The 25,156-nt window shown below is 60.3% G+C and overlaps 2 protein-coding genes across 7 annotated transcripts in view; one reads left to right on the forward strand and one right to left on the reverse strand.

The window, feature by feature from the left end:
* Positions 1-12,671, forward strand: part of LOC138808188 (dihydropyrimidinase-related protein 1) — a 41,280-nt gene extending 28,609 nt beyond the window's left edge. For both annotated transcript variants that reach the window (XM_069994152.1, XM_069994153.1), the window contains exons 7-14: positions 2,384-2,452; positions 3,825-3,945; positions 4,921-5,077; positions 5,579-5,720; positions 6,471-6,641; positions 8,592-8,771; positions 10,150-10,315; positions 11,665-12,671. In XM_069994152.1, coding sequence (XP_069850253.1) covers positions 2,384-2,452; positions 3,825-3,945; positions 4,921-5,077; positions 5,579-5,720; positions 6,471-6,641; positions 8,592-8,771; positions 10,150-10,315; positions 11,665-11,756 — 1,098 coding nt within the window. In that variant the 3' untranslated portion in view covers positions 11,757-12,671. The remainder of the gene's footprint in view (positions 1-2,383; positions 2,453-3,824; positions 3,946-4,920; positions 5,078-5,578; positions 5,721-6,470; positions 6,642-8,591; positions 8,772-10,149; positions 10,316-11,664) is intronic.
* Positions 12,672-13,297: 626 nt separating this feature from the next.
* The window catches only part of LOC138808190 (evC complex member EVC-like), a 33,130-nt gene continuing 21,271 nt past the window's right edge, over positions 13,298-25,156 (reverse strand). For 4 of the 5 annotated variants that reach the window (XM_069994161.1, XM_069994162.1, XM_069994159.1 and 1 more), the window contains 8 exons: positions 23,719-23,929; positions 22,525-22,731; positions 19,181-19,325; positions 17,125-17,233; positions 16,456-16,582; positions 15,356-15,449; positions 14,709-14,820; positions 13,298-14,330 (listed from right to left, as the gene is read on the reverse strand). In XM_069994161.1, coding sequence (XP_069850262.1) covers positions 14,249-14,330; positions 14,709-14,820; positions 15,356-15,449; positions 16,456-16,582; positions 17,125-17,233; positions 19,181-19,325; positions 22,525-22,731; positions 23,719-23,929 — 1,087 coding nt within the window. In that variant the 3' untranslated portion in view covers positions 13,298-14,248. The remainder of the gene's footprint in view (positions 14,331-14,708; positions 14,821-15,355; positions 15,450-16,455; positions 16,583-17,124; positions 17,234-19,180; positions 19,326-22,524; positions 22,732-23,718; positions 23,930-25,156) is intronic. The other variant, XM_069994160.1, reaches the window with a different exon arrangement.

The raw sequence follows: 25,156 nt of genomic DNA on the forward strand, positions 1-25,156 counted from the left end.
GGAGATGAAGAGGCGACAGGTGGAGGGGGTGAAGAGACGAGGAGGCGGGAGTCAGCGCCTCTGGGCCTTGGTGCAGAGCCCTGGGTTGGTGACAGTGACACCTGGCCCTCCCCCGCCCCCGCTCCATCCTTGAAGTCCTCCCTCCTTGCCCTCGAGGAGAGCAGGTGTGTTTGCAGCCCGATCGTCTCCTCCAGCGGCCGCTTGCATCTGTGTGCCGTGTTCAAGTCCGTCCAGCCACCAGCAGTCACACTTTAAAACTAGGGGCTCCCTGCGACTCTCACTGGGGTTCACTGATCAGACAAAAGGCTGCACTGATGGCTTCCGCACAGGTCCTCCGCCCTGCACAGAGCACCGCTGCTGCCCTGCCCGCTGCAGTCCCAGGGCTGAGCCTTGTCGTCTCAGTTCCTGACAGGATTTGGGTCGCACCCTGCTTTGTAACAGACTGCCCCTTTGTCCAGCAGGGTCCCGGCTTTAAGATCTGCCCCAAAGTCATGTCTGAATTTTCTCTCCTTTGCTTTCTGGGGAAGCAAAGAATTCTCAAGCCATCCTGTCCCCGCTTCCTTCCTGTGGACCTCGGCAGCCTCCTCCCCGCTATGTCTGACACAGGCAGCGAGAAGCCATGCCGTGCTTCAGCAGCTTGCCGCCGAGCTCGCGATTCCTTGGCGGGTCGTGCGGAGATCAGGCTGTGTGCGGCTCTCCCCTAGGAGAACAGTGTGGCTGAGCTTTCTGTGACTCCGTGCTGCTGGCTGTCACTGTAACGGATGCTGCTTCCGAGATTACCTGTCTGTGTCAGGAATCATCTCCAGTGGCCACTGCCGCCACTCACTCCCTGTTGCTGGGCTTGCTTTCACGCCCTCCCGTCCCTTTCTGCTGACAGTCGGTGAAGGCGGCTGGGCACGCTCTTTGAGTTCCACAGCCTCTCTTTCCTGTCTGCCTCCAGGGCCACGCCTGCATTTCTTTAGGTTGCCAACTGGTGGCAACACTGCTTTTTGGCACTCAGGTCCGTATTCGCCGGCTGTGACTCCATGAACGTTACCTTAGCTCTTAGCGTAGTATCTTAAAATAATTCCTGGGGGTCAGGCCGTCCCTCCTCCCCTTGCAGAAATGAGAAATAGTTCCTGACATTTGACCAGCTCTGCGCAGACCCTTTCTCCCCTGGGAGCTTTCGTGAACCATGACCAGACAAGCTGTACACACAGCCATCTTCAGCACTGCAATCCTCCCAGCGCCCGTGAATCCACCCAGCTATTGGCCTTGGGACTCGCTTCCCGTGGGCCGAGGAGCTGCAGGCTCACAGCTGGAGTGGGTGTCTTTCATGCGTGTCGGGGCTGGGGCCTCCTGGTAGAGATGCATTTGAGAACGATGACTCAGAAACTGGATGGTCAAACGAGCAGTGGCACAGCTGGCGATGCAGGAAAGCGCGCACACACAGAGGAGAAGAAAGGAAGGAAATTAAAGCATTCCCGGGGCGAAGAAAGCTCGGAACAAATGGTTTGACTCTGGGCCATGAGCTTTGGGAAACACTTCCATTGTCAAATACAGTTGAGATGGTGGTTTTTCTGCCTAAAAGAGAGAAAAGGCAGATGGCAGGGCAGGGACATCGCCGGAGACTCAGGGACGTCTTCCCCGGATCGCTGCGCCGCGGGGACCGCCTGCTTGCCTCACTGTGAGCCCCGTGGGGAGAAGACAGCGGGCCCGAGAGGGCGGCTGACTCCACTCAGCACTCAGTCCGCAGACACCCTCTGGGGCACCCCAGAGACCAGAGGGGGGCTGGCGGCCCTTGAAGCTTTTCATTAGAACCCTGTGTCGCAGTCCATCCTCCGAGGCTATGACAGGGTTCCTGGGGCTGGGTGACCTATGAAGAAAAGAGGTTCACTTTGCATGTACAGAAGTAGCAGATACGGGAGCAAGACCAAGGGAGAGCTGCCTAGCTCTCTCCACCCTGCTCTGGAACGAATCCATCCTGTCCCCAGAGAGAGAGATCTCCCAAGAGGAGGGAGTTTTTGAGCGACCTTGTTGTCTATCTTAGAGACCCACCACAGCCAGGTGTGGTGCTGTCTGCCTGTAATCCTAGCACTCAGGAGGATACACTCAAGTTACAGGCCAGCCTGGTGAGACCATCAACACAGGCCAACACCAGCCAGGCAAAATCCCAGGGCATTGCGCACTGTTCTTGGAGGGAAGTCTCAGCATGAGCTTGGTGGCCGTGAGCTCGCGTGGCATGCGCGTGGGGTTGCTGAGCGGAAGGACAGGTGGAGGGGGGTGGGGAGCCCTGCTCTGCCCAGCCCATCGTTGGGCCTCAATCACCCACCTCTTAAGCAAGGGTGGGGGGACTTCCCGATCTCCGCCTGTAACATCCAGCTCCCCCATTCTTGTCTTGTAGGAGCAAAAGCGGATTCTAGAGATGGGCATCACGGGCCCGGAGGGCCACGCCCTGAGCAGACCCGAAGAGGTGAGCACCCTGGTACTGTTCAGTGTGCCCCAATACACACAGCACCCCAGGACTGTGTGGTGTGCACCCCGATGCACACAGCACCCCAGGATTGTGTAGTATGCACCCTGATACACACAGCACCCCAGGATTGTGTAGTATGCACCCTGATACACACAGCACCCCAGGATTGTGTAGTGTGCACACTACCACTTGGAACAGTGCCCCACCCCAGTCCTGCCGCTACTCTGCTCCTTTCCCAGCAGCCCTAGCGGCCGTGAGTCAGGGGTGTGGAAGGTTCAGGAAGCTCACATCAAGGAAGGCCTGTGCACACTACAGTGTCCAAGCTAGGCAAGCCTTGGCACCGAGGAGTCTGGGCATGGGCGATGGGAGAGAGCCCCGCCCGGGACCCAGCCAGCCCTGCCTCTGTGCTTATGGATTCAACATGGATGGCAGCCCTGGAGCATGGTGTGTGTTTTGGGGGGGAGGGTATTGGGCAGAAGAAGGCAGGCTGGCTGGACGTGGAACAGGATGAACGCCATAGCCACTGTCCCTCCAGTTGATGCCTGTCTTTCCTTCCCAACAAGTCACTGAGCCCCGTGGACCCGTGGCCTGGGCTGGTGCCCGGCTGTCACTGGACCCCAGATAGGGGTGCTGTGCCATGTGGGGAGTCAGTCTGTCAGCTGGGACCATGCTGTGTGACCCAGGGCACGGGCCCTGTCACCTGGTGTCACTCAGGCAGTAGGACCACTCCAGAATGTCTGCTCAACAAAAACCCCTGTCCTCAGGGGTCCTGCTGGCGGAGGGCGGAGGGGAGGCAGCAGGCCGCTCAGGTGGTGCGTGGCGGCTCGCCAGGCTGTGTGTGTGTGTGTGTGGCAGGTGTTTGTACATCTGGACCACCTGTCCTACAAGCCTTCCACCTGTATTCTGCCTAGTCCATCCACGGAGGCCAGTGGAATGTTCTAGCAGAATACTTCTGTCTCCTAGCCCTTTAATCAGATTCACTTACTTTTTCTTTTTGTGTGGTCCTAGGGCTTGAACTCAGGGCCTGAGCCCTTAGCTTTTTTGCTCCAGGTGCTCTACAAAAACACAGCTCCACTTCTGGCTTTTTGGTGGCTAACTGGAGATAGTAAGAGTCTCATGGACTTCCATCCCGGGCTGGCTTTGAACCTCGATCCTTGGATCTCAGCTTCCTGAGTAGCTAGGATTGCAGGTGTAGCCACTGGTGCCTGGCTTATCTTTTAAAGTGTAGATTTACAGTACTTCCCTGCTTTATGGTAGATTTCACTTTGGAGCATTTAGTTAAGGGAAGTTTGCGGTTCAGGGGAGCCTCGGAGTGTGGGGCTTCCCTCCCTGTGCGTGCCCTGTGACCTGGCATCTCCTGTGTCCCCAGCTGGAGGCTGAGGCCGTGTTCCGGGCGATCACCATCGCAGGCCGCATCAACTGCCCTGTGTACATCACCAAGGTGATGAGCAAGAGTGCAGCAGACATCATCGCCCTGGCCAGGAAGAAGGGTATGGGTGCCCTGGGCTCCAGCCTCTAACCACTCGGGTTAAAGGCTAGGGTCATGGGCCTCCAGCAGTCGGGGTCTCTGCCCACTCAGTGCGGAGGCGTGGGAGGGGCTGGGGCCGGTGCCTGGCGGGCTGGAGAGCAGGTGGCGTGGGTCAGAGCGCCATGCAGGGTCAGCTCTGGGTTGGAGGCCAGGAGGCACTGTCGTGCAGCCCCAGCCTCGGCTTCCTGGAGGCCTTGGTGGAGGCTGTGTGGTCTGACGAGCTCTGTGGGCTTGGGAGCCTCTCCCAGGTTTCAACCCAGGCTGATGGCCTATGAGCAGCGCCAGGCCCAGTGCTGTCACATGGGGGTGGAGTCAGGACAGGGTCAGTGCAGGGGGGTGGAGTCAGGACAGGGTCAGTGCTGTCACATGGGGGTGGAGTCAGGACAGGGTCAGTGCTGTCATGGGGTGGAGTCAGGACAGGGTCAGTGCTGTCATGGGGGTGGAGTCAGGACAGGGTCAGTGCTGTCACATGGGGGTGGAGTCAGGACAGGCCCAGTGCTGTCACATGGGGGTGGAGTCAGGACAGGGTCAGTGCTGTCATGGGGTGGAGTCAGGACAGGGTCAGTGCTGTCATGGGGGTGGAGTCAGGACAGGGTCAGTGCTGTCATGGGGGTGGAGTCAGGACAGGGTCAGTGCTGTCATGGGGGTGGAGTCAGGACAGGGTCAGTGCAGGGGGGTGGAGTCAGGACAGGGTCAGTGCTGTCATGGGGTGGAGTCAGGACAGGGTCAGTGCTGTCATGGGGGTGGAGTCAGGACAGGGTCAGTGCAGGGGGGTGGAGTCAGGACAGGGTCAGTGCTGTCATGGGGTGGAGTCAGGACAGGGTCAGTGCTGTCATGGGGGCATTGAATCATGGTGGGCACACCACAGTGAAGCTGTAGCCACAGAGCAAAGTCCTGCCTGCAGCTGGCTAAGCATGCTGGCCCTTTGTCTCCCCAGGGCCCCTCGTTTTGGGGGAGCCCATTGCGGCCAGCCTGGGGACGGACGGCACGCACTACTGGAGCAAGAACTGGGCCAAGGCGGCGGCGTTCATCACCTCCCCTCCTCTGAGCCCAGACCCCACCACACCGGATCACCTGACCTCCCTGCTGGCCTGGTGAGCGCCGTAGGACAGGGGGTGGGGGGTGGGGGGGATGATGAGGCTGGAGGTGGGCTGGCACACGCAGGATTGGGGGTGAGAAGCTGGGACCCAATCCTGGCTGCCCCACCGCCCACCCCTGTCCCGGCCTGTCCCCCTCAGCTTCTCACAGCCCCTTCTCAGTGCCCCTCGCAGTCTGCAGAGGGCAGAAGGTGTCTGGTGTGAGCTGGGCGTAGGAAACCATCCCAGGAGCAGACGCTGGCTGGCACCTGGCCGCTTCAGTCCCTTCCTCCCAGTGGCCAGGCGGAGGGAGGAAGGCTTTGCCCGAGAGGGGGTTCTGGGAGTGGAGGCCGGTGCCCGGCTGGACCCTGCGGTCAAGAGCAGGTTCCTGAGCCAGGGGAGTCCAGCTTCCAAGCCGCCCCATGCTGGGCACACAGCCCCGCCCGGGCTGCTGGCTGAAGTCCTGGTGTGCATTCTCTGTCCTCAGCACTGAGCCCGCCTTGTCTTTGTCCCTTTCAGTGGAGACCTGCAGGTCACAGGCAGCGGCCACTGTCCCTACAGCACTGCACAGAAGGCCGTGGGCAAGGACAACTTCACCCTGATCCCTGAGGGCGTCAACGGCGTGGAGGAGCGGATGACCGTCGTCTGGGACAAGGCGGTGGTGAGTTGGTCCTGCCTCTTTTCTAGAACATTCTAGAAACATCCCTCCTGGCCCATCACGGCCAGTGGATTTTGCACTCGGGACTCTTCAGTCTTCGTTACTGGCGGCGGAGGTGGATTCTCAGGAGAGGGCAGCCGCAGCGTGTGCCACGGGCCTCGGTGTGCCAGGCTCTTCATTCTCTGGGAACCGTGTTTTAATTCCTGTGGAGATGGCTGTGTGTGTGAGCATTTCGCAGCTGAGGTGTGAGGTAGACTGAGAGAACTCCACATCATTGTGACGGCTGACCTCAAGCTGGAGGGATTTTTGTGGGGAGGGGCTTGGACTTAGGGCCTGAGCACTGTCCCTGGGCTTCTTTTGCTCAAGGCTAACACCCTACCACTTGAGCCACAGTGCTACTTCTAGGTTTATTGTTGTTGGGGTGTTTTGGGGGTTTTTTGGGTGGTTTATTGGAGTTTCACAGACTTTCCTGCCCACGTTGGCTTTGAACCATGGTCCTCAGATCTCAGCCTCCTGAGTAGCTGGGATTACATTACAGGCGTGAGCCACCAGCGCCTGGCTTAAGCTGGAGGTTTTCCTTCCTGTGAAGCTTGGGCCGGTGAACCTGGCTTGTGCCAACATCACCAGCTGCGGTTCCTTTACCCTGTGCAGCCAGGAGAGGGGAGGATGCGCAGAACCCTCCTGCCCCCCCCCCCGCCTCTCCCCAGCCCGCTCTGGCCCTGGTGCCCTCCCAAACTCTGGCTTTGCCCTCAGGCCACAGGCAAAATGGATGAGAACCAGTTTGTAGCCGTCACCAGCACCAACGCAGCCAAGATCTTTAACCTGTACCCAAGGAAAGGCCGGATTGCGGTAGGCTCCGACGCTGACGTGGTCATCTGGGACCCTGACCGGGTGAAGACCATAACGGCCAAGAGTCACAAGTCGGTGAGTCCCCAGTTGCACGCGCAGCTTCCTTCCCGATTGCTTTGTCGCGTCTTTCTGTCTCTCCTGCTGTTAGCATCTGTAGTTACCTGGGGCAGGCAGGGGTCATGGCACACCTCCACCGTGTGTGCATATGGACGTGTGCGTACGTATGACGTGTCCTGGGCACACTCGCCCCTCCGTGCTCTCCCTCACGCCTCTCCTCCTGAAGCAGTCTCAGCAGCCTTCATGGTTCTGTTCTCGGCATCTTCGCCATCATTTTAGAGGCTTGTGGGTAAAACGGCTGGTGGGTTTCCGCCGCTGCAGTCTGGCCTGAGGCAGGCATTGTGACACCGAGATGTGAAGGGCTCTGGCAGCTCACCAGCCACCCGTGTGCCGCCGCGCCTTCCTTCCTAGCCACCTGACGCTCCCCGGAGAGCCTGCTTTCACTACCACACTGGATGGGATTCACTGGGAGTTTGGTGTGTGTGTCTGCGTCTCCGTGTCTGTGTGTGTCCATGGGTCCATACTGGGGCTTGAAATCAGGGCTTGAGTGCTGACCCTTAGCTTTTTTGCTCAAGGCCGGTGCTCGGCCAGTTGAGCCACAGCTCCACCTCGGGCTCTTTGGTGGTTAATTGGAGATGAGTCTTGATGATTTGTCTGCCTGGGTTGGGTTTGAATCGTGATCCTCAGATGCCAGCTTCCTGAGTGGCTGGGACTGCAGGCGCTGTGGGCACTGCAGGGGTCTGGGGAGCATCTTTTTATGAGACTGGCAGCCATCTACTGTGCCTTTGTGCCCTGTTGTTCCTCATGTTAGCATCAGCAGTAACCCAGGGCACTGCCCCCTGCTGGAGAGCATAGGTACGGCATGGCTCTCCTCCCTTCTGCCCGGGAGGCAACTGGTCTGAACGTCTGGGAAAATAGTTCTCTGGTGTGCTGCAGTGCTTTGAGGAAGGCCATGACCTCTGACCCGGCCTTTGACCTTAGAAAGCTGTTCCCCAAAAAAGAGGAGAGAAGACACAAAAATGTCCCAGCTGACACACTGTTCTTGTGGCAGATACCCAGAGCAGTCTCGACTCATTGGTGGATTTACCACACTGAGTTTTGCCATGTATAGTGTAGATAAGTACATACCAAAGGAAAATCCAAACACAGACACCAGTGGCTCACATCTGTAGCCCTAGCTACTCAGGAGGCTGAGATCTGAGGATCAATATTTGAAGTTATCCAAATGTAGGAGACTCTTAACTCCAATTAACCAGCACAAAGCCAGAAGTGAAGGTGTGATTCCAGTGGTGGAGCACCAGCCATGAGCACAAAAGCCAAGTGAGAGCCCAGGACCCTGAGCACAAGCCCCAGTGCCGGCACAGAAGGAAAAACCAATCCCTGTATGTTAGGGGCTTGACCAAATGATGTTATGTGAACTATGTGAAGTGTGCACGCAGTTGCATATTGCATATCACTATCATCTGTAATCCCCTGTGCACTAGGCAGCTCAGTACCAATGAGCTCTCAGTTCCGCATTCCTGTAAGTCAATTGTTAAGTCATCGTGCCATCTGACCCTCATGTTGGGTCACTGTCTCCCAGAAAAGCAAATGGTGCCTAGCCACAGCCAGGTCAGAGCGGGTGTGGCCGGCTGGGGTGGTAAGGTGACCGCTGTAGACTTGCGAAGGCAGCCTGTCTTCGGCGGAAGTTGGGCAGTGTGGTGGGACTGGTAAATCAAGCACCCGCAGCATTGGAGGGTGGTACCGGGGGACAGCAGTAGCATGTGTATCCACGGAGATGGCCCGCAGGGAGACAGGCGCTCCTTACAACACTCAGTGGAATACTACCCAGTCCTTAAAAGGAAGCTTTCAGAGGAGAAAACCCAGCACCCGCTCGGGCCAAGCACAGGCGTGCCCGCTGCGCGCAGCGTGGCGTGTGCCGGGGAGAGCGAGGATTGAGTGGAGTAAAGCCGGGTTCGTGGCCCGCAGGCCGTGGAGTACAACATCTTTGAGGGCATGGAGTGCCACGGCTCACCGCTAGCCGTCATCAGCCAGGGCAAGGTCGTCTTCGAGGACGGGAACATCAGCGTCAGCAAGGGCGCCGGCCGCTTCATCCCGCGCAAGCCTTTCCCCGAGTTCCTTTACCAGCGCGTCAAGATCAGGAACAAGGTGAGTGGGGCCGCGGGGTCCCGCACCCTTTCTCAGAGACTCGGGGTCTGCCCAGCTGCCTGCCCCCATTCATTGGCCAAGAGGTCAGATGTGTCGGGACAGGCCTGCGGGCTGCTGGCTGCGGGACCTGGATGGCGGTGGGCACAGGAGGGCCGTGGAGGGTGGTCAGCGAGCCGCCCTGGGCTGGCTGGAGCCCCTCTGCCCCACGCCGGGGCACGGGGTCTCCTCCCGCTCAGAGCCGGGGCAGACTCGGCCACACCTGCTCGGGCCCCTCAGGCCCGGCCGGCGGGCTAGATGGGTGCCCTGGCCCCGGTCCTCTGGTGGACGGGCGCCTGCCCAGCTCCTGGCCCTGCTCCGCCCTGTCTTCTGCTCTGAGATGGCCGCCCTGGCTCGGGAGGTCCTGGCAGAGGCGGGCACAGGCCTGGCTGCGTGTGTCCATTGTGTGTGTTCACGCTGTTCACACCACTGATGCAGACGCGTCCAGACCCCTGCCCGGCCGGCAGCTCCAGGTCAGACACCCAGTGGGGCGCAAAGCTTCCCATCTCGGGTTGGAAGGGGCGCAGGCCTGGGCTGAGGTGCAGTGGGGGTGGGGTGGGACTTGAGGGGGCCCCGCCCACCAAGAGGCACTGGCTCCCCCTGGGCAGGCTTCACCGGGTCAGCCGGCCCGGGCCTGACGCCGGCTCGCGCAGGGCTCAGGCTGTGAGGAGCAGAGCCGACACCCCCCACACACACACAGCAAGCAGGCCGGGCAGGGAGAGGCCGGCCAGGTCCACCTCGGGTCAGCTTGAGCTTGGGGGCAAGGGAAGGGGTTTGGCCGAAAGCCGGAAGCAGGGTGGTGGGTGGTGAGGACACGGGTGGGGGAGCAGGCTGTGCACAGGAAGAAGGGGAACGCTGGGCGGAGGTGCTGGGTTCTGGAGCCTGGCGCTGAGGAGAGCGCAGATGACAGACAGCGCACCGGCCTGACCCCCTCGGCCTGGCGGAGCCTGCGCTCCAGCCCGGGCGGCGTCCTGAGGCCTCTGCCTGCAGGCCCAGTCAGCGTTCCTCTCCAGCACCTCCACCACCCCAAAGTCTGTGTCCTCTGCGAGAACGTGGAGAAGAGGACAGGGCACCTGTGCAGCCACTGGACTAGGGACTGGATTTGGGTCCTTCAAGAAGCTGTGTGTGTGTGCACACATGCGTGCGTGCATGTATCAGTGCACATATTATGAGTGTGTGCAGGAGTGGTTTGTGTGTGTGATAGGTCTTGTGTGTGGATTGCATGCTTCCATGTGTGCAGGAGACCTCCACACCCCCTTATCCATAGCTTTGCTGGGAAGCACACCCATGCACACGCGTGTGCACACACAGCACGGATCACCCCCTTCCTCCCTCTGTCTAGGTTTCTGGATTGCACGGGGTTTCCAGGGGCATGTATGACGGTCCTGTGTATGAGGTGCCAGCTACGCCCAAATACGCAACGCCCGCCCCTTCTGCCAAATCCTCGCCTTCCAAACACCAGCCCCCGCCCATCAGGAACCTCCACCAGTCCAACTTCAGCTTATCAGGTAGGCGGGAGGCGCCTCGGGCCGCACCCCAGGCCCCGCTCAGGCCCGAGAAGACAGAGGGGGTGAGGGCGAGGCGCCCAGGGAGCCCGTCCCAGCTACGTGTCGGGGGTCACAGTACAGAGTCCTGCGTGTTGATTCCTAACGGCGGCTTGCAGGTCTGCACCCCTGTGTCCCTGAAGCTGAGCTGGACCTGAGCACCAGGCAGGGACCACTGCCATTTGCTGGCAAACATTCTTCCGGGTCATCGGCGGAGGCCCTGGTGGCCGAAGCACTTCTGTCATATGGATTTTGATTTAGCCTCCCCTACCTGTGTACTGTGGGGTTATTGCCCTAGACTGGAAGCCAAGGAAGGAACCATGAAATTTGGTGTCAGCCAAAATCCCATAAGGCTCGAGTCTCATGCCTGCAATGCCTCAGATGGCCACCTGAGGGCAGGCATGCGCCCTTAGAGCAGGACAGATGTTCTTGAGGGACAGATAGATAGATGGTGAATAGTTGGGCTTTGTGAGCCACAGGGCAGAGTCTAGGCTGGTACAGCCTCAAAATGCCATCATTTTAAATAAGGTGAAACTGTCCTGAGCCCGTACACAGTAAGGCACTGGGCCAGTGTTGGCCAGCAGGTCACCGCTCACCAGTTCCCGTCGGGAAAGGTGACGTCCTGGGTGGTGTGGGGAAAGGCACAGAGAGCCAGGATGTGTTCATTGGTTTGAACTGGGGGTTCTCTGCCAATGGAGCAGTCTGGGTTCTGTGCTGAGAAAAGCTACCAGGGGTGGGGTGGGGAATGGGGAGCAGGCTGGCCACTCAGGAGTTTGCAGATGGGACTCAGGTTAGGGGACTTACCACCGAAGAGCGGGCTGGGCACTGGTGGCTCACGCCTGTAATCCTTCTTATTCAAGAGTCTGGGATCTGAAGATCACAGTTCAAAGCCATCATGGGCAGGAAAAGTCTGTGAGACCTTTTCTTATCTCCGATTAACCTGCAAAAAGTCAGAAGTGGCTCTGTGGCCCAACTGGTCGAGCACTAGCTTTGAGCAAAAGCAGCTCAGAGACAGCACCCAGGCCCCCAGTTCAAGCAGGACTGGTGCGCAGGTGCACGCACACACACACACACAGACACACACACACACACACACACACACAACACACACACACAGAGAACGCCAAGTTATGCACAAAGCTGCAGGAAGCAGACCCCGTGGGCTGAGGGACACTGGAAAGTGGGGGTCCCTGGGGGGGCAGGCAGGCTTTCTGGGTGAACCCGGGAACCATGGTGAGGAAGATGCATTGTGGGCATTGGAGGATGGTGCCGGCACCACATCCACAAATGAGCAGCAGCATCTTCTCCTCCAGGTGCCCAGATAGATGACAACAACCCCAGGCGCACCGGCCATCGCATCGTGGCGCCCCCTGGTGGCCGCTCCAACATCACCAGCCTCGGTTGACCATGGGTTGAACGGATGCACTGAGTGAAGGATTCTGGGAATAATGTCCATTCCTTTTTCCTGTGTTTTTGAAAGCCACGGTTTTAGTTGGTACTGATGGGGGAGGGGGGTTGAATGATGCCCCCTCCTTTTCTGCTTAGGAAGAAGTGGTACTAGTGTGGTGTGTTTGCTTGGAAGTCCTTTGCCCGTTGTGTGTGCTCACGCCAACTCCACCTCAGAGCATGGTGTCTCCATTCCCCTGTGAACCACGGGTTTCACACCGTCCTTCCTGTCCCCTCCACCTCTGCCTCCAGTGGCTCCATGATCCTCTGAGCGGTGGTTCCTTGGCACCGTAGGTGTTATAGAGTACGAGATGCATGCCCCTAAGTTATGTGTGTGAGTCCGCGCGCGTCCGAGGACACTGCCCACGGCCAAGACACGATGCCAACACCTCAAGCCCCTGGGGACCGTTTCCACACTAGCAGTCCCATGTTTACCCCGCCCGCCCCACTCCATCTTCACTAGAAAGAGGCCCCCTCCACCGCACCCCTCCCCACCGCCAGCTGGGAGTACTCAGGAGGGCAGGGAGGCGCTGGACGGGGCCGCAGACGGCCGCCATCTGCGTCCTGGGTCAGACACCCGGGCTCTGTGGCACTAGAAACTTCACCATGATGTCTTTCCCGTGTTGTGTGTGTGTGTGTGTCCTAGACCCACACAGAAAGGGGGTCTCCTTCCATCCCCACTTAGGGCTGTGGACGGTGGGCTGACGGCTGCTGCAGGCCACCGGAGTCCTGGCCCCTCCGAGGAGGACAGCCAGGTTTTTAACGTTTTGTACAGTTCGCCTTTGTAATCACCCCATTTTTACTTAATGACTGATTTGTTTGTGGCTCTTATTTCTGAACTCAAAAGCTTGTGAAAAAAATAAAAGAAAGAAACTGCCCGCTCACCTGACTGTGCTTTCATCGGGAAGGCCAAACGCTTCCCCAGCCTGCGACAACCCAGCCAGAAGACCAGAGGCAGGCTCCTGAGCCCAGGAAGGTCAAGGCCAGACTCAGAGACCCACAGGGGGCAAGATGAAGGGGGGATGCCAGTGGGTTTTTGGGAGAGAGGCTAGTATTGGGTGACCTGGCCAATCCTGGTGGCTGGGGGGAGGACATGTTGTACATTTACACCACACCCGCCACCCACAGAGGGCTCAGGCCACCACGCAGGGACCTCCACACAGGCCATGTTCCCAGAGTTCTGTATAAAGCCGGACTTCCATGGGAGGCCACAGACATGTGAAATGCTCCAAGTGGCCCACAGAGGGCGCTGAGGGCCAGCCCTGGGACATAGCCCTGCAGGCCCACAAGGAGGTTTTGTGAGAGTGCTGGCAGTGTCTACTTGACGTTGCATTGGGCTTCTGGCTTTGCCTGGAAAGGGCACAGGCTCACTGCGGTCCGTGGAAGATGCCCCTGATGGGCACTGGGTAACGGCAGAGACCTGGCCTTGGGCAGGATGGAGCAACACTGCTGAGCAAAGCAGAGTGCCTTGTGATGCAGAGTAGCTAGGACCACACGAGGTGACTCCAAAGTAACGGGTTTATTCAGGAGTGTGTGGTGATCTGTCATCCCAGATCACGGGTGGGTTCCAGGAGCCTTCAGGGGTCACGGAACCATGTGCCCTTTGAACCTAGTCCCTGAGCCACAGGGAGCGCACGGTGTCGCTGGTGAGGCGTCCACACCGCCACACACCCTGAGCTCCGAGCTGCCAGTCTGTACCACGCACGGCTCTCACGCTGTCTCCCCGTCCCTGTCCCCTGGCTCTATTGGTCTGATGCAAAAGATACTCCCATCTCGTTGTGGGCGGTTTTACATCCCAAACCAGCCATGCATCTCCCTCGTGACAGTGCTGGGGCCGAGGGCCCTGGTGTGGGCCCCTGCAGGGAAAGCCTGCCTTAGCTGGGCCGCATGGGGCTGCTGTGGAAGCTTCTAGATGTTCGCATCCTTCATCAGGAAAGGCTCTCTGGGCCGGCTCTGGGGTAGGGCTGGGGCCATGGGAAAGGCTCTGGTCCCCAGGGACACCCAAAGGCTGGGTGTTGTGTCCCCAAGTCCCCTGGGGAGAGGACTCAGGTCACCCAATGGGGTCTGAGTGCTGGCAGGCCGGCCGTGCTGGGAGCACTGTGACACGGGTGCCAGGGCACGGGGAGAGGGGGGGACCTGTGAGGGGAGACCCCAGCGGTGCCACGTCCCCGCCGGGAGCGAGGAGCAGAGGGCTCAGGGCCGTTCCCAGAGACCTCCAGCTGGGGACAGCGAGGTCTGGCAGCAGGGGCACGGGTGGGCCAGGGAAGGGACACTCAGGAGGAAGGACGAGACCTGGGGAAGCAGCACCCGGTAGCCCCAGCACCGGTCCCTGGCAGCTGGCTGCTGACTCCGTTCCCAGTCCCCGGCACCACCGGCCGCCTCCGGGAGCAGCTCCGCAGGCCGCCACAAGGGGCGCTGCGCACGGCAGACGGGCGCGGCCCGGGCCTTGAGCTACAGGTTGCTTCTCTTCTTCAACAACTTCCCTGCGTCCTCCCTGGCCCCTGCTTCACCTTCTTGCAGACCCGGCCTTGTGCTGCATAAGACATAGAAGAAAGAAAGGCAGGGGTTAGAGCTGGGCCGTGGAGGCCGTGGGGTGACCCGGCAGCAACAGGACACCAGAACAAGGTCATGAAGCAAACGCCCATGTCCCTCTGCTGGGAGGGGACGGGCGGGCACCGGGGCGGGAGGCACCGAGGACCCGCCGGCCCCCAGCCAGGAGACCACAGCCAATAACCCTCGGGTTACTGATGGGACTTGGACCGGGACAGCCACGCGGCCCCTGTGGAGACCGCGCGGTGCACCGCCCATCCAGGCTGCAAGCAGCTGGTGGTGCGGGAGTCCGTCTCCTGCCCAAGGTGGGCACGGTGTGGGTCAGGAGTTGGTGTGTGTATGTGGGGGGGGGTCCTTGTACCTGAGTGAAGCTGAGGCGCGGTCCCCCGAGGCGGGGCCTCCATCGCTGGGCGGCCCCGGGTCCCCTCTCTCCTGGGGCGGGGTCTTCCTCCTTTTGGTCCTCCCCGGCTTCTCTGGGGATGACAGGCGGGTGCGGGCATGGCTGAGTTGAGGCAATGGCTCAGCCTCACTGCGACTCTGCCCCCCTCACCGAGGAGGACACAGGCCCCGAGAGGACGCGCTCGCGGGTCAGGAGTCTCTGTGTGTCTGAGGCAGCAACACACAGGACCCTGGGAAACTGAGGCAGAGCCCAGACACCATCCATCTCAGCTTCAAAGATCTGCAGCCCCTCCTCGCCCTCCTGCCCATCCCCCATCATTCCCTTCTGCCAGCGGGGGCCCCTGTGCAGTGACAGGGCCACCGGCAGAGGAGGAGGACACACCGCCCGTCTCCGCAGACACAGGACTACAACTGGGGTGAGAGCCGCGGAGCCGGGGCCCAGCGTCCTGCCTGAGCCTGCCCACCTCCCCAAAGGGCAGCGCAGGGCAGCCCAGAGAGGCTCAGGACAATCCCTAAGGCCACACGGCTCGTTAGAAGTGGGCCTGGGGTTCGAACCTGTGGCGCTCCGTGCAGAGCGCCTCCCGCTGCGGCACCCGGGCCGAGACTCACCTGGCACCCCGCGCTTACTGTTGAGCGGCCTGTGCTCAGCCAGGGGCACGCGGGCCAAGGCCGCCAGCTCGGAGGTGAAGATCTGCTCTGCTTCCTGGTGAGTGAATGACAGGATCAACTGCGGGTTCGCATCCCGTGAGCCCCTCCAGGGCTCGGTGGACGCTGTCAGGAGGCACAGGGGAAAGCAGCTGCCGGGGAACCGTGGTCCCCTCACTGGCCAACAGCCCTGTCTACACGTGAGAAACTGAGCAGGAGGCCTGGCCCCCGGCCCAGACCAGGGCCCTCCTACTTCCACAGGGCTGAACACGTGGCTGCCGTTTATTAGTCTATCCAGACAGGCCTGGGGTCCCAGACTTCCTACTGTGGGATGGGGGGGGGCATAATGTCACCTCTACAAGCCTCAGTTTCCCCACCTGTAACTTCCCATTGGTTGCTGGTCAGTTCAGCAACTTGTCTGCAATCAACCTGCAGACAGGGAGTGCCGAAGGCCACCACAGTGTGGTGCCACCCCCACAGGGTCAAAGGTCAAAGGTGAAGGATAACACCCTGCTCTCTCACACCTCTGTTCTGGAGTCATCTTTTGTTCTGGGGAAGCCACTCTGTATTAGAGCCATAGTTTGGCTTTCTCAGGGCCAGGGGTTGAGCTCAGGGCTTCGGGAGCCTGCTAGGCAAGTGCTCTGTGAACCGACCCACACCCCAGCCCTTTTGCTCCACGGCTTGTTTTTCAGATCCAGTCTCACCCTGACTTCGCTCAGCCTAGTCTTGAACAGGGATCCTCCAACTTCTACCTTCTGAATGGCTGGGATTACAGACCTGCACTACGGTGCCTGCCCACATCATCCGCTCTCACACAGAGGAGATCCGAGTCTCCTGTGTGCTGCAGGTGAGGTGCCAGGCTCGATCCCACCAGCGAGGACAGCCCTGACACCCCAGGCCTCTGGGAAGGGCGCAGCTGCTGCGGCATCAACGGACACGCAGCCCGAGGAGCTCGCAGGGACAGGGGAGTGCAGGGCTGCGGGTCGGGGAGGCACACAGGGCCCTCCCGGGGGCCGTGAACACGAGTACGCCCTCTGTTTCCACCCGGGTAGCTACGGCGGCACCTGCAGCTGGGTCTCCAGCTGGGCTTCCAGAAGGTCCAGGGCGCTGGCCTTGCGCCTCTGCGCGTCCAGGCGGCTGTGCGGGGACACCGTGAACTGGGCCAGGAACGCCTTCTGCCGCCTCAGCATCCTGGAGGGGGGAGGGGACGGCTGGGGGCCCAGGGCCTGGGCTTGCTGGGTGGAGGGGAGTGCTGGTGGGACACGCTGAACACTCAGAGGACTGCGGCCACACTGCAGGGTACCGCAGCCGCGTGTGCACAGGGCACAGCCGAGCCCCGGCCCGAGGCTGCCCCACCCTGAAACATGGCGGGCGGGGGAGCTCAGCGAACCTTCCGTGGGGCAGGGAAGTGGGGGAGGGGTAGGCTGAGAAGTGGGCTATGTGGAGACTCAGCAGCAGTGTCTGCGCACACAGTGGTATCGTGTGGTGTGGTGTGTGTGTGTGTGTGCGTGTGTGTGCGCGCGCACTGGGCTTGAACTCAAGCCCTGGTGCTGTCCCTGGGCTCTGTCCTCTCTCTTACTCGCTTTCCCTTCCCTAGCCACTCTGGAGCTCAGCAGATAGACCATCCAAACCCATCCACCCCGTCTCCACCTCTGCCCCACCCGCCTCCCGCCCAGCGTTCAGGATCGGCTCCCAGAAGGGCTCCCAGAAGGGCCCCCGGCGCGGAGGCTTACCTCTGCTGCACGGTCTGGGAGACCCCAGGGGCGCCACCTGCCCCACAGCTCCCCGCCTGGGGCGCGCCCGCGTCCTGCTTCCGCAGCTCGTAACCGTCTAGCCGCGCACCTGCGTGGACCCGAGAAGCAGGGCAGTCACGGTTTATGTGGGAGAATGGCCGTCAGCCTGGGGCGGGGCGGGGACACCGTGCAGGCGGCAGGGGGACTCGGGCCTCCCCAAGACACGTGGCCTGGGAGGAAGGGGGCCCGCACAGAGATGCAGGGCACGGAGAGGCGGCAAGTGCTGGCATGGACATGGGCATGGGTGCGGCCAGTGCATGGGTGTGGATGGGGCACTGGTGTGGACATGGACATGGCTGTGAATGTGGATGTGGACATGGGCGTGGAAGTGGATGTGGGCATGGGTGTGAGTGTGGTCATGGGTATGAGTAGACAAGGCTGTGTTCATGGGTATGTGTAAGCAAGGCTGTGTTCATGGGTGTGGACATGGTCATGGGTGTGTACTATAGATAAGGCTGTGTTCCTGGGTATGTGTAGACAAGGCTGTGTTCATGGACGTGGTCCTGGGTGTGTGTAGACAAGGCTGTGTTTGGTCATGGGTGTGTGCAGACAAGGCTGTGTTTGGTCATGGGTGTGTGTAGACAAGGCTGTGATCATGGGTGTGTGTAGACAAGGCTGTGTGTGGTCATGGGTGTGTGTAGACAAGGCTGTTTGGTCATGGGTGTGTGTAGCCGTGGCTGTGATCATGGGTGTGTGTAGACAAGGCTGTTTGGTCATGGGTGTGTGTAGACAAGGCTGTGGTCATGGGTGTGTATAGACAAGGCTGTGTGTGGTCATGGGTGTGTGTAGCCGTGGCTGTGATCATGGGTGTGTGTAGACAAGGCTGTGTGTGTTCATGGGTGTGTGTAGACGTGGCTGTGATCATGGGTGTGTGTAGATGTGGCTGTGTTCATGGGTGTGTATAGACAAGGCTGTGGTCATGGGTGTGTGTAGCCGTGGCTGTGATCATGGGTGTGTGTAGCCGTGGCTGTGATCATGGATGTGTGTAGCCGTGGCTGTGATCATGGGTGTGTGTAGCCGTGGCTGTGATCATGGGTGTGTGTAGATATGGCTGTGATCATGGGTGTGTGTAGATGTGGCTGTGTTCATGGGTGTGTGTAGACAAGGCTGTGATCATGGGTGTGTGTAGATGTGGCTGTGTTCATGGGTGTGTGTAGCCGTGGCTGTGATCATGGGTGTGTGTAGCCGTGGCTGTGATCATGGGTGTGTGTAGACAAGGCTGTGAACATGGGTGTGTGTAGCTGTGGCTGTGTTCATGGGTGTGTGTAGCTGTGGCTGTGTTCATGGGTATGTGTAGATATGGCTGTGTTCATGGGTGTGTATAGATAAGGCTGTGTTCATGGGTGTCTGTAGATGTGGCTGTGGTCATGGGTGTGTGTAGCCGTGGCTGTGTTCATGGGTGTGTGTAGCCGTGGCTGTGTTCATGGGTGTGTGTAGATGTGGCTGTGTTCATGGGTGTGTATAGACAAGGCTGTGGTCATGGGTGTGTGTAGATATGGCTGTGAACATAGGTGTGAACGTGCACAAGAACGAGGACACGGGCATGCGTGCTCCCCTCCCCAGGGCACTGGATACCTGTCCTGGGGTCAGGCGGTCGCCTGCTGGCCCTGGTCTCAGATGATGACCTTTCCTGACCCTCCCCTGTCGGCCCGCTGCTGGTCTCCCCCGAGTCCCGTCGTGCTGTGTGCGTGTGGTCTGGTACGTGCCTCGTACCACGTACAAAAACCCTTCTTGCCCGGAAGAGCGGGTGAATAAACAGGCAAACTAGGTTCTCCAAGGTGAACCTGCCTGCACACGCGCATGCGCACTGATGCCTGCGGCTGGAACCTGGCTCTGCGCAGGCGCACCGAACCCCCACAGCAGGACCCCGCATTAGCGCAGGCGCACCGACCCCCCCCCCCCCCCGCGCACCTCTGCGCAGGCGCACCCCCACCCCCCGCTCTGCGCAGGCGCACCCCCCCCACCCCACCCCCCCCGCTCTGCGCAGGCGCAGTACCTTGCAGGGTCTTGAGGCGCTGCAGCACGCCCTCCTCGTGGTCCCGCACGACCCTCCGGATCCGCTGCTCGTGCGCCTGCACCAGGCGGCCGACGCCGGCGCCGGTCACGTAGACGCTCTCCGCCACCGCCTCGGCCAGCGCGCTCTGCGGAGGACGACCGGAGTCCAGGTGAGGCCACCCGGCCAGGTGAGGGGCCGCCGCGCCCCGCCCTTGCGATGCAGCTGCGCCCCCGCCCACGTGACACGGGTCGGGACGAGGCCGGCTGCGCCCCTGCCCACGTGACACGGGGTCAGGACGAGGCCGGCTGCGCCCCTGCCCACGTGACACGGGGTCAGGACGAGGCCGGCTGTGCCCCCGCCCACGTGACACGGGGTCAGGACCAGGGCGGCTGCGCCCCCGCCCACGTGACACGGGGTCAGGACGAGGCCGGCTGCGCCCCTGCACAGGTGACACGGGGTCAGGACCAGGGCGGCTGCGCCCCTGCCCACGTGACACGGGTCAGGACCAGGGCGGCTGCGCCCCCGCCCACGTGACACGGGGTCAGGACGAGGCCGGCTGCGCCCCTGCACAGGTGACACGGGGTCAGGACCAGGGCGGCTGCGCCCCTGCCCACGTGACACGGGTCGGGACGAGGCCGGCTGCGCCCCTGCCCACGTGACACGGGGTCAGGACGAGGCCGGCTGCGCCCCCGCCCACGTGACACGGGGTCAGGACGAGGCCGGCTGCGCCCCTGCACAGGTGACACGGGGTCAGGACGAGGCCGGCTGCGCCCCTGCACAGGTGACGCTCAGGTGACACGGGGTCAGGACCAGGGCGGCTGCGCCCCTGCACAGGTGACACGGGGTCAGGACGAGGCCGGCTGCGCCCCTGCACAGGTGACACGGGGTCAGGACGAGGCCGGCTGCGCCCCTGCACAGGTGACACGGGGTCAGGACGAGGCCGGCTGCGCCCCTGCACAGGTGACACGGGGTCAGGACCAGGGCGGCTGCGCCCCTGCACAGGTGACACGGGGTCAGGACGAGGCCGGCTGCGCCCCTGCACAGGTGACACGGGGTCAGGACCAGGGCGGCTGCGCCCCTGCACAGGTGACACGGGGTCAGGACCAGGGCAGCTGCGCCCCTGCACAGGTGGCGCTCAGGTGACGGGCCAGTGGAGGCCTCGGTCTGGGCCTCTCGGTATCCCACGCTGAGAGCTGAAGAACTTCCTTCCTCGCCAGGCGGCCAAGCTGCAGTAACGGTGCTGTGCGTCCTCAGGCCATCTCAGCAGATCCTCCCCCTGTGCCTCAGGGAGGGCTCCAGACTCCACCCCACACTCCCGCCAGCAGCTCCCCTTTGCCCTGCCAGGGACAGGAAGTCCTTCCTCTTCTCAGCAGTCCATCGCCCAAGTGGGTATGTCCACTGCACAGCCCTCTTCCTTGACCACAGCCTTGGTGGCATCCTGTTTCTGATTGGCTGGTGTGGTGTCTCATCAATTAATACGTTTGTGCTGGGCAACTGGTACCTGCCTGTAATCCTAGCTACTTGGGGCTAAACTCTGAGGATCACAGTTCGAAGCCAGTCCAGGCAGAAAACTCTGAGAGACTCTTACCTCTAACTAACCTGCAAAAATTCAGAGGTGGAGCTGCGGCTCATGTGGTAGAGCACCAGCCTTGAGCAAAAAAGCTAATAGGAGTGCAAGCCTCTTGAGTTCTGTCTCCAGTACTGGGAGACACACACACCCCAAAACATTGCTATGGGGCTCCCATCTTTCCTACAGCCCATCTTGTATCTCTTTCAGCAAATGTCCGGTGTTAGGCCTTCTTCCTCCTGCTCTTCCCTCCCTCTGGACTCCTGGCTGGGCTGCATGAGGGCACCACGCTGCCCACCTGTCCACACTCACATGTGGTGTCCAGGCCACACGATAAGAGGCCACAATATGGCCGCTCTTGGCAGAGCCTGTGTGTGTGGTGGCTGGAGAACATTCACTCTCCAACCCCTGCTCGAAGCCTCAGAGGTGTAATACATCATCCTTCGTGCAATGAGCATCATTTTGCACTTTGATTCAGTTATTGAGCTATTGCTTGAAACAGACTCTTGCTGATTGTCAAGTTATGGGCAGTAGCCATCTGCCTCAGCTTCCCACAAAGGCTGACTCTCAGCACGGTCCACCAAGCTTTAAGATTTCTTTCATGGAGTCAGGTGCTGGTGGCTCACGCCTGTCATCCTAACTACTCAGGAGGCTGAGATCTGAGGATTGTGGTTCAAAGCCAGCCAGGGCAGGAACATCCATGAGACTTATCTCTAATGAACCACCAGAAAACTGGAAGTGAATCCACAAAAAAAAAATCAGGGTAAAAATTAGAAATATATAGTCCATAGGTTTTACCCTTTTGAATAGTAATGGAGCTGGAGTTCAGGGTCTCTGATTGCTAGACAGATGGCCTACCCTCTGGCCACATTGCTTGCGTCCATAGCTGTTCAGTCCAGCGTGAGTTCTTTCATATGCAAGGTGGTCTGGTTGAGCGAAGGCTTTCCCACACACGCTTGTCCCTTCTAGGTGTCTCTATGTGTGTGTTTGTCCTGCCTTTGAAGGTCACCAGAGGTCAGGGGAGGCCACGGAGGTCTTCCTACACTGCCTACACCCACGGGGCTTCTCTCTGGTGAGTTCTTGCTGTGAGCATTTACATCAGGTGGGATCGGGGGGATTTCTGGAACAGAGGAGACCTTCCCAAGTCACCAACCAGGCCTGGCCCTGGGACTGCGTGGCCCGAGATACATGTCAGACATTTAGGAGGAGGCTTGTGCCCTGCCTCAGCTGTGCAGATGAGCAGATGAGCAAGGTGACTCAGTTTACTTAAAGGCAAGGATGCACTGAAAGGCCCCGAGCGCCAGGCTGCCTGCTGGCCACAGGACTGTAAGGCAGCCAGGAGTGCCAGCCTCGTGGGCTGCTCCTCCAGTTCTGTCGTGGGGTGGGGTGGGCCTCGCTGCCCTAGGGCTGGGCACTGCCCCAGTGGGTGCTGCACAGAAGACCTGGCTCCAGGCATCAGAAGGCTCGGTTTACCCATCTGTGCAGAGGGTGGAGGGAGGCGCTCCCTCAGGGGCTGTGAGGGGGCAGGTGACCCTGGACCCAACGCCGTGCCACATCACCACAGTGATGAATCACCAGCCAACAGGAGGTGTGCACGTGGCCACGTGCGGCCGTGTGCTGAGGGCCGACCCACGGAGGCTGGCGGCCGGCTGGGACACCCACGGCGAGTCCGTCTCACAGGCCCTGAAGGGCCCCACCGGCTCTGGGGACCAGGTGATCCGTCCCTGCCTCCCTCCCTCCCTCCCGCCCACCCCGGAGGACACGTCCGTGCACATACCTTGCAGTCGGCCCTGGCCCTGGCCCGACTCCTGCTGGCCGCGTTCCGCGCATGTGTCAGCAGTGCCTGCCCAATGGCCCGCTGCATGTGCTGCTGCAGGAGCTGCCCGGCCTCCTGCGCCTCGGTCAGCAGCTGCTGCTGGAGCCGCAGCCGGGTCTGCTGGGCCTCGTCCTCCAGCCTGGTGGCCTCCTCCAGCACACGGGCCTCCTGCAGTGGAAGGCCACACTGCCCAGTGAGGGCGGCTCCGGCCAGCCCAGGCTGGGGGGGGAGGGAAAAGTGGGGGGGGACGGGGCCTCTGGGCATGTCTGGCAACAGGAGCAGTACTGCAGGGGAGGAACTGAGGTGTCTGTTGTTCGCCCCCCTCCCAAATACATGTCTTAAGCACCTACTGTGTGCTTAGTGCCATCCGTGCTCACAAAGTGGGGCCTACGAGGCTTGAACCCCAGCATCAATGAGGTCATACAGGCTCAGAGCATTTGAGTAACTTTCTGAAGGACTCACAGTGGAGCCAGATTTCAAGGTCAGCTCTGCACCTGGGAGCCGTCTGGGGACACGGCAGAAGCTGTGGCAGGGACACAGGCCCCGGGGTAGAACGCGAGGGGAGGCGGAGCTGGAGAGCTTGGGCAGGGTCCTGGGCAAAGCTAGGAGACTGCGAGCCGGGTCTCCCCGGGGGCATGAGAAGCCACCGCTGCTCCCCTGGCCCTGGGCTCCAAGTATGAGACACAGGCCCAGACCACATGGGTTCAAATCCCACTCGACCTCTCATCCCCCCCCGCCCCCCCCCCCGCCCCCGTGAAGCCATCAGAGAAAGCAGGGCCTTTCTGCCATGTCCCGATAGCTTGCCTTCCACTTCCTGTCATGCTTCTTAGTATGTCACCTACACCAGATTGACACCCTTCTACACAGTGCACCCCCATGGGGGCTGCTGTGGTCCCCATTTGTTATGGGCTATGTCATGTCTCCCCGTAATCCACACACTGAAGCCCCGGGACTTTCCCCCGTGACTGCTTGGAGACGGGGCCTTTGAAGAGCTCATTAGCTCAAAGCCGGGTGGCCCTGAGCACAGCCTGCGTGGTTTGCGCCGCAGCCCGAAAGGCCGCACAGCCCCACAGAGCCGGACAGGCTGTGAGCACCTTGGCCGGAGCCAGACCCGCTGCGGGCACTCCTGCCGGGATAGGTGGGTGGACCCCTTACCAGGGCTTTGAGCAGCTGCCACTGCTGCTCGTCTAGACACTGGGACAGGCCCTGCTCCAGTGCCAGCTGCTCCCGCAGCTCCTGGAGGAGCCTCTTCTTCCCGGACAGCCTCATCTGCGTCAGGGTGGCGACTGCGCAGCTGCGGAGAGCCAGCCGCCGGAGGGCCGAGTGCAGCAGCAGCTCGTGGCTCTGCAGGATGCTCTGTGTCGACCTGGGGGGGGTCAGCGGGAAGGGGCCTGGGGTCAGCGCTGCACTGAGCTAGGAAGACACCCCCAAAGAGCCTGGGTGACACCCCGCTACACCCGCCCAAGTTCAGATGCACAGACGCAGCGCCTGCAGTGGGCAGCCACGTGAACTGCAGGTGTAACTTGCAGAACAAATACATCCCCAACTAGAATTGCCAGCTCTTCCTGAGTTTCCATCGCAGTGAGTGATGCAGAGAAACCCTGGCTCAACCAGAGGGGACCACGCCTGGTTTCATCACATAAACGGTTTGCTTAAGGCTGAGGGCTGCACAGAGCTGTGTAGTCAGGATACCGAGATGGGGAGAGTTGGCCAAGGCTCCGGCCTAGCAATAAGGAATCGGCCCTCCCCAAATCACTCCCAAGTGGCTGGAGTTAATCACAACCTGCATTCCTGCTGGAAGCAAAATAAACTCTGACTGGAGGACCACATCCGTCAAAGTTGTACACTATCGCTACAACTCTTCATCAGTGGCATCCCGCACAGTCAATAAAAACAGCCAGACACACAGACAGATACAAGGACATCACCATCAGTAAAGTGAAAAAAGAGGCAACAAAAAAATAGCCACAAGGTACCAGGGACTGGAATAATCAAAAACTTTTAAGATCATACGTGTACATGTTGAAGGAGTTAAATGAAAAGATGAGGAATTTCACCAGATGACTGGAAACACTGCAAAAGAATGAAAGTTCTAGAACTCGGCACACAATAACTGACACACAGAGCTCAACAGAGGAGCCAGTGCTAGTGCCTCATGCCTGAGCAGACTGACATCTAAGGATCGTGAATCAAAGCCAGCCTGGGCAGGAAAGTCTATGAGACTCTTCTCGATTAACCAGCAAAAAGCTGAAAGTGGAGCTGTGGCTCAAGTAGTAGCGCATCAGCCTTAAGCAAAAATGTTCATGGACAGTGCCCAGGTCCTGAGTTCAAGCCCCAGGCCTGGCATGTGAACAGGCATGCATGCACATACAAATGAATACACACACGTGTACACCCACACACACACGGACACACGTGTGCATACACACATTTCCCAGAAACACAAGTCCACCGAGTAGGTGTCATCAGCTCCATTTTATACAGGAGAGAATGGATGAACTGTCGTAGGTGAGGTCTGCAGGGAGGCAGGACCAGGCACCTCCTGAGGACACCGGGCTGGTGAGTGTGAGCACCACACGGGGCGGAGCTCCTC

The sequence above is a fragment of the Dipodomys merriami genome, unplaced genomic scaffold (genome assembly GCF_024711535.1).
Source record: "Dipodomys merriami isolate MVZ:Mamm:240054 unplaced genomic scaffold, mDipMer1.0.p SCAF_446, whole genome shotgun sequence".
Lineage (NCBI taxonomy): Eukaryota > Metazoa > Chordata > Mammalia > Rodentia > Heteromyidae > Dipodomys > Dipodomys merriami.